This window comes from Eucalyptus grandis, chromosome 7 (assembly GCF_016545825.1).
Source record: "Eucalyptus grandis isolate ANBG69807.140 chromosome 7, ASM1654582v1, whole genome shotgun sequence".
In the NCBI taxonomy this organism is placed as follows: Eukaryota; Viridiplantae; Streptophyta; class Magnoliopsida; order Myrtales; family Myrtaceae; genus Eucalyptus; species Eucalyptus grandis.
This window is the reverse complement of record NC_052618.1, coordinates 21,291,275-21,299,304: the sequence shown is the minus strand read 5'-3', so window position 1 is coordinate 21,299,304 and position 8,030 is coordinate 21,291,275. Positions and strand designations below refer to the sequence as shown.

Below are 8,030 nucleotides of genomic sequence, written 5' to 3'. Positions count from 1 at the left end.
TGATATGTAGTATAAAAATTTGCACCGCCTAATTCAACGGGTTCATGTAAATCGCATAGAACCATTCATTTTTCATGATTAAAATTCACTTTATGGAAAGAAAATGAGATTTTTTTTTTGTAGGTAAAAGGGCAGGAAGATATGATCACTGCTAACGACCCGTTTGAGCATCATTAGAAAAGTCTCGCTGAGAAGGCACCCTTACTTCTAAAGTTATAGGGCTATTTTGCCAAGTTTCTTAGAGAGGGCTTCAATGGGCTCATGTAAATCGCATAGAACTATTGATTTTTCCTGATCGAGATTCACTTTAGTGGAAAGAAAATGATATATATATTTGTAAGATAAAAGGGCGGGGAGAGACAACCACCACTAATGACCCATTTGAGCATAATTGGAAGAAGTCTCATTGAGGAGGCACCCCACTCCTAAAGTTACAGGGCTATTTTGCCGAGTTTCTAAGAGAGGGCTGTTTCGCATCTCTAGGTATTTTGTATTCACTTCCCTGTGTCGGCTTCGGATATAGATTCCCTTTTGTAGAAGGCCATTCGATTTTTTCTTGAGAGTATGTCATGAATTACTTTAAAGATTGATTAGAATGGCGAGTTTTGTAAATGCAGTTTTCTCCATCCCTGATCAAAATACTAAGTGTCAAAAGGTCTAGATCAGGCACACACGAGAACCACAAGATCACCATGTCAAATCCAAATCGTCACCTCTTGGAAGATAATTGATCTCTACTAGATGACCAGGACGCAAAAAAGACCAAGACCTCAGCCCGACCCGAAATTTCTCCACGAAGCAAGTAGACAAAAACCTCAGCAGATCACGTCCAACGAACGAAGGGAGCAAGAGGATTCCCTCGGTCTCGGTCGTTGGATGTCTCCTTTGGCTGCTCCTCCTCACTCGCCAATCATATCAGTCCCAGCCCCAACTCACCACTGCGCCATCACCCTTTTCACCTCCATCTATCCTCCTTTTTCAGCAGCAGCATCACCCGCTACTTGGACCGCACATCGGTCCCTCCCGCTGCCTCTGTCGGTCCGCTGTTGCCGCCGCTCGTCTCCTTCCGGTGAGATACGTTCGCATTCGCAAATGGGTTCTTGATTCCGCGGTCTTCTTGCCCCGGATCTTTGCTGATCCGTGGCGTGTTGTGTGGTCTTTCTTGGTTTAGCTTTTTTTTTTTGGGTGTTTCGATTGGTTGATGGGTGAACTGGGAGGCTCTTGAATCTGCTTTTGTTCAGTTCTTTCGACCGGTAATAGTGGGCTCTCTTCTGTTTCATGTGGCATCTTGTTTTGGACGTATGTCTTTGTTGTTTGCAACTTAGCATGGCGTATACGAACTCTGTCATCGTTAGGAAGGAGCATCATCGGTTGGGTGGTACAAGTTGATTTTTTGGAAAGAATGGTGGGCTAATTAGCAGCTCAGGCTGGGATTGATTTATTTTTATGGGGGTGATTCTTTTAGCTTTGGAGCCGGGCTCTGACCCATTTGTGAGATGAAAGCAGAACATCTTCAAATTAGTGACTTTTCAGAAGCATTGATTCCTTGTCCTTGATGCAAAAGTAGTGCTGGTGGAGCTCTTGACAGTTGACATGATCTGATGCTTCGCAATGACTTTAACCATCCTCTTGTTTGCTTTTAGTTGATGTCATACTTTAGTGGGCTTTTTCTTCAACTTCCCTGCTTTTTTTCATCTCGGAATTGCTCCTACTTGGGGCACAACTTTGGAGGGCATATTCTCTCCTTATAACTTCATATTGTACTGTTAATGCAGCCGCTTGCTTGTTATTGTTATCTACATAGTTGTTGCTTCCTTTGCATGTAAACAATCCATGGCAGATATGGAGGGAGCTTCAGGACCTAGTTTGTTTCCTTTGCATCGCTGCAAGACTCTTCATCTGGTCAGTGTCAATTTCATCTGTTTAAGGATATATTGTGTCAGTTCTGGATTTGAAGTTGCAACTCCTGGTGAAGGATGTCATTGTATTCCTCTTAGCGGATTTCTTGCAATGCATTGAAGAGAATATGATGTTATGAGACTTCATATCCAGGTTAGGCATGGACAGGGGATTCACAATGTAGAGGGAGATAAGAACTACAAAGCTTACATGAACCCAGATTATTTTGATGCACAACTCACTCCATTAGGTTGGCAGCAGGTAATTTTGCTTTCAACAGTCTTATTTTTCAGTAAGAATCCTCCACATTTACATACATTTCATATTATTTCGGGCTGAATTGTCCATCTTAGAAAAACACGTGTTGTGCTTCGCTGTGCTGCTCAGGTCGATAATCTGAGGAAGCATGTTCAGGCATGTGGACTTTCCAAGAAGATTGATTTAGTCATAACATCTCCTTTGCTGAGGTACTGCTGCTAGTGCTTGTGTGCTTTTTGACTGATTTATGAATTCCTCTGTATGCTGGAACTGATAATAATGCTATTACTGCTTGCTGTGGATTCTGAATTGTGATCTGTTAGGTAGGGAGAAAGTGTTCATCACTGAAGTAGAATAGTTGTGCTAATCATTTCCTTGAAAAGGTCAACATAAAAAATAGGTGATCATCCCTATAAATAGAAGCCATGGACCTATAAGGGGAAGATTTGGAAAAATTGAATTTTAAGAGGTCTTCTATGAGGCCTATTTGGGATCAAAAGCCATGGGAAGTTGCGTCAGTATACTGAAGTGGGTCGTTCTTTTAGGAATTTCTTTTGAGTAGTGTCACATGGAATTTTGCCTCTTGAAACTTTGAGCAGGATTATAGATGGATTAACTGTGACTTCTGTCTAGGCACATTGACTAGAATAGGACTTTGCCTTGAAATGTCACGGGCTGCATAAAAGATTGAAGGAATTACATGGGCTTTCTGTTAGAGCTTTTGAAACCTGCTGCAGATAATTCTTTTAGTGACTTCAATAGCCAATGTATAGTGCTGTATCAGTTAACTTTGCCTATGGCTAAGTAAAGAATGTGATATCTGTTCATCATAAACTTGTGCAAGATAATATTCCATTTTCTTTGTAATGCTTTATTAGATGTTTGATTCTTGCAGTTCTTATTAACATGGCTTTGTAGGACTCTTCAAACAGCTGTTGGAGTATTTGGTGGCGAAGCCTACACAGATAGGTTGGATGTACTACCACTAATGGTTGCAAATGCAGGAAATAGTGCTCATGCTGCTATTTCGAGTGTAGACTCTCCACCAGTTGTAGCAGTAGAACTTTGTCGAGAACATTTGGTATGCGTTGTTTAAATGTGCTCTACGCAATGCTACACTTCATGCTTTTTAATGGGAATGTGGGACACCTAATATATATGTATGCATGTAAGTTTCTTTTAGACTTCTCAGCATATTGAAAGCTTTCAGATAATGGACATAAGAATGGATAAACCTCAAAGATTCCTCTTGCTGATTAATGGGCCTTTTCTGTTTGAGTTGGTCTTTGCATGTGCATAAGGTTGTGGGCAGTGCTATACGATGCTTGTAATTCGTGCTTTCCTGAAACAAGAGAGTTGCTCTAAGAAAATCTTGTCACATTCATTCCCTATAGTTATCTAGCTAAGCCTGAGGAATCTGGATAGTGCAAGTTCAATTGGTGAGGCCCTCAGTAGGTAAACCTGAGAATGACATCCATAGATTAAAAGTAAGTGGTTTAACATTGTGCATGGCTGGCTTAATGTTAGTAAGCTCCTCACTTAAGCAAAAGAAAGGAGATGGATAGACATGGTACAATTGAGAGTTAAAACTGCACCGACGATCTTAAGTAGGTTCTGTCAGTTAGGTAGTGCAATAAATATAGCCAATTTAGGTGCTGTCAAATGCTTTTGTAACCCTCTCCTCATTCGTTCTGAGTGTTTCATGTTGATTTCCTAGAAAATGATTAGATCCATGGCTCCTTAAGCTTTTCTGACTCTAGTTCCCTTCATTCATAGTCAAGGATGTCATTTGGTTATTTGATGCATCATGTCCTTGTGCCAACTTGTTGTAATAAGCAAGTTTGTCTTGCAAGTACTAGAGAACTTCAGTGTCTTCATCTAACTAGTTTAGGCACTTTCTCTTTTCCATTTGTTTTCCTTTTGGTTACCTGAGTAGATTAATGCAATCCTTAGCATTGGCATTTTGTTATGCATGGATTCTAAACTCTTTTCTCCTTTCCTGATTGCAGGGAGTTCATCCTTGTGATAAGAGAAGATGTATTACTGATTACCAATTTCTTTTTCCAGGAGTTGATTTCTCACTGGAAAGTACTTGACTTAGTATATACTAAAATAAATCAGTATATTTCTGTTATATATAACACTAGAACGTCTTTGATGCTTCAAAGTGCTAAGTTAATCTGCTTTATGTGCTCTTCTTTCGATCTTTCTAATTTGTGGCAGCTTGGTCATTATGTCTCATTATGTGCAGATCGAGAGTGATGAGGATGTATTGTGGAAGGCTGATGTTAGAGAGACAAAACAAGAACTTGCAGATAGGGGACTGAAATTCCTAAACTGGTCAGTGTTTGCTTAACTACTTTTTAGGCGTTGACATGCTGCTAAACCACTCACTTTTTGGTGAGCAGGATTACAGCAGCAAAACTAACTCACATTTGTATGGAATTCAGTTTTATTTGTAAGCTCTGTCCTATCATATACTGTACAATATAATGAAACTGCAATTTCAATAGTTTCATTAGCCTATGGTTTTCTCTTGTAATCATATTATGCCACATTCTTTTTCTCCCCCTATAAAACATAGATATCCATTAATGAACTAAGAGCAGATTATCAAGCAAACCAGCAAAAACAGCGTAAAACAGCACCATAGGTAGTCAAAATACTAAGAGCCCACCCTGCTATCAGGCTTATTTCCTAATACATTTCTACCATCACATAAGCTACTTGAAGCTTGCATTTCGCCCATTTCAATGGTTAAGGAAGCTACATCCAAGTCCACAGTAATAAGTCTAGTAGCAAGGAGGCTTTTTAAGTCTTGTTTGGCCAAAAATGTGTGTTCATCCTGGCTTTGGTTCCAAAGTTGGTGTCTTTGATTTGTTGTCCTTCCCATTTCAATTAGCACATCAGCAACTTGATTTGCCTCCCTGGTTGAGGAGCATCCTGCAATCCATTATTAGAGGCATTAGTTCAGAAGATTTGACAACAGATAGTTTAAGATTTCATTGGCCTCCAATTCAACTTGCATTTGTGCAGCTTGGTTGAATTAATACTTTTAAACCTTCCCTAAGTGCCCCAAGTTCAGCTTCAAAACTGGATGTGGTCAAACTAGTGGATATGCTTTGTCAGCTCTATGGATAATTCTCTACTCTCTATAGGCAAGCATGATAAGTGGCAAGAGATAGACAACAGAAGATGCAACTGGGATCTTCAATACATAGGATTATTCTTGCTTTACTTTATGCTGGTCCAGTTTGATGTAGCTCTATATATATGACAATCTTAGGCAGGATTTTTCAATTGCCTGAGTGCTTCTACCTTGTTGGATTTGCAGGACCCATGTAAACTTATAATAGGCCTTCTGTAACCAGACAACTTACAGTAGCTAACTGTAGCTAAGTACCGTATCATACTACTAATTTGAAAGTTTTGGTGATTTTAGTGTGATGACAATTGACAAGTTACTTTGATGCCATATTTTTAATTTTCCCAATATAGAAAAGCCACTTAACACTCTATAAAGAATAAAAAGACAAAGGGGTTTCATGTAATTATACTACTAATAATAATACTATGGTGTTTTCTGTTTTCCAAATTTTGATAAACTAATTGAAAGAAAAAAGATGTATTATGTGTGATCTACATGTATTCATCTAGGATAAACAAAGAACCCTGAATTTGTGATAATATAACATAGAAAATTACTAATGTATAGTAATCATGGAAAAGAAACGACATTAAAATAAAATTGCATTCAAAGTTCTTTAATGAATCGTATTGTAAATTTTATTATTGTATATCCATTGTGAGATTTTTATTGTCTCCACGAATACTATAAAAAATTTATAGCCTCATTCTTTCGCTGAATTACACGTGTAGTTGGATTTAGTATTACTTTACTTCTTCCACACTTTAACTACCTGAAGGTGACTGTGTACATTATTTGTCATATTATTAAATATACTCCCTTTGAGGATTAGCTGACTTCTGAAATCTATATCATTATGTCTATAAGAAATTAACAGTAGAAAATTAGGGAATTTCAGAAACAATGCTTAGTTGATGGCAAAAGGAAAATAAATGGGAAGATTATTTAATTCGAAAGATACAGATAACATGATTTTATATATATATAGGTGGAAAACAACATAAATAACATTTCAATGTGGACAACATTCTGAAAATCAGATTCATGCTAATAATAATTGAAATTTCATGAATTTGTTTATCTTTCAATTTGATATCCCATGCATTGCCTGGGTTTTTATGCTAGTAGCTAAGTATAGCCAAGTATTATGTGGATATTGTGGATATGTAAGCTTGGCGAAATGTACTGTATTATTTCATGGACGGCCAACAGCTGTATCTAGTGATAGAGAGTGCTCATAAAATGAATAGGGTCAATAATTAACAGCTGCTTGCCCCCTCTTTTGGCAGCCAGGAGTCTGTGCAAACTATCTTCTGGTTCGGCTGAACAATAAAAATTGGCTTTAATGGCCCTCTTTGCTTCTGCAGGTTGTGGACACGGAAAGAAAAGGAGATAGCAGTTGTTACACATAGTGGTTTCTTGTTTCACACATTAGCTTCTTTTGGAGGAGATTGTCACCCTTTGGTGAAAACTGAAATATGTAGACAGTGAGTATCTGTTTTGCCTGTTCATTAATTCTTAGATTTTGTCCTTGGCAGAAACGTGAAAATTACTGAACTCTCTTGCTTTATGCTCCAGCGTCTGGACTCCAATAGGATTTAATTTCGGCCATCCTATTGTTATGCTTTAGACGAATGAGTGACTGCATGTATCCTTTTGGTTGGAAGTGTTGTTGAGCCATCTATGCTTCTCGTAGTGTAGTATAATCTTGCAATGAGATGACACGACATATAATATTTGGGCAGCTTTGCGAACTGTGAACTCCGGTCAATGGTTATCGTGGACAAAAGGTGAGCTTGTGGACTCTCGCTGCTCCTTTATTTCCTTCTATTTTGAATTGCTCACCCTTCCTGATCTTCATTGTCAGTAATCTTGGATCCGATCCCTCTGCCACGAATTTTCCTGGAAAGATTCCTCATGGACCTGACCACCCTAGTGACATTACAGAAAACAATGTGGAAGGAAAGAGTTCCAAGAATGAACAACCCTAAACCTGTTTCACAAATGATCAACTATTCTTCAGCCGCTGCAAGCTATAGTGCAGAAATTGTGTTCTTGTGGGTGAATGTCAACTTGCAGAAGCCATTGTTCCTCAATCCCTGCATCTGGATATGCAAAACCCGTCCTTTAATACATAAACAAATGGATGTTCTGTACTGTATGATCTCTTGTTCCACTCTTGGTAATTGCAAATCCTTTTCTAAGCTTTGCAGAATGGACTGTAGCATTTAGCCTCGAGTGCTTCTTAGAACAAGTAGAACTGGTGCAGGAACATGAATACTTGTCACTCCATATCGAATGGCAGGTTTTTACTTCTGATGGGGCCTTTCCCAGCTTGCGTCGTGATAGATTCTATTGTTGTGTCGAGTTCAAAATTTCTAGGTTATGGTTTACTTGTCTGAGTGGACTTGATATAGCTCGCAATTCAATTTACTCAAGATCAACCTTCTCATCAAACTATGAATCTTGTGTCAAGGTCATCTTAGGCTGGCACTTGAGCGTGGTTCAAGCTAGAGTGTTAATGTAGATTGGATGTTAGAGATTAAGAGTAACATAACATCCATGGCTTTTCATGTTCATAAGGATATAAATAGCGAAGTTAACCATTCAATTTTTGCTTGAACTGGAGGAGTCATGCATCATCAAGCTCCATTTTTTAGTATTTGATATTTGAGCTATATCCAAAGTAAAGCACAGAAATAAGCTACTTTTTGTCTCCGTAATT

The 8,030-nt window shown here is 38.5% G+C and overlaps 1 protein-coding gene across 3 annotated transcripts; it reads left to right on the top strand.

Moving 5' to 3' along the window:
• The first annotated feature begins 726 nt into the window (after positions 1–726).
• LOC104452984 (phosphoglycerate mutase-like protein 1) lies at positions 727–7,635 on the top strand. 3 transcript variants are annotated; one of them, XM_010067480.2, is made up of 10 exons: positions 727–1,069; positions 1,841–1,902; positions 2,053–2,160; positions 2,287–2,366; positions 3,076–3,238; positions 4,167–4,241; positions 4,409–4,497; positions 6,673–6,792; positions 7,051–7,095; positions 7,173–7,635. In XM_010067480.2, the coding sequence occupies exons 1-10, from the start codon at positions 742–744 to the stop codon at positions 7,294–7,296; spliced, it is 1,194 nt and encodes a 397-aa protein (XP_010065782.2). In that variant the 5' UTR covers positions 727–741; the 3' UTR covers positions 7,297–7,635. The 3 variants fall into 3 exon arrangements, with proteins under 3 accessions (XP_010065782.2, XP_010065784.3, XP_010065786.1); XM_010067484.2 differs by having other exon boundaries at positions 937–1,069; positions 1,776–1,902; XM_010067482.3 differs by lacking the exons at positions 7,051–7,095; positions 7,173–7,635 and adding an exon at positions 6,884–7,050.
• The last annotated feature ends 395 nt before the right edge of the window (positions 7,636–8,030 follow it).

Coding starts and splice junctions, on each gene's coding strand:
- LOC104452984 (XM_010067480.2), top strand. CDS start 742: ATGACCAGGACGCAAAAAAGACCAAGACCTCAGCCCGACCCGAAATTT. Junction 1,903..2,052: donor GCTGCAAGACTCTTCATCTG/GTCAGTGTCAAT, acceptor CTTCATATCCAG/GTTAGGCATGGACAGGGGAT. Junction 2,161..2,286: donor CTCCATTAGGTTGGCAGCAG/GTAATTTTGCTT, acceptor TGTGCTGCTCAG/GTCGATAATCTGAGGAAGCA.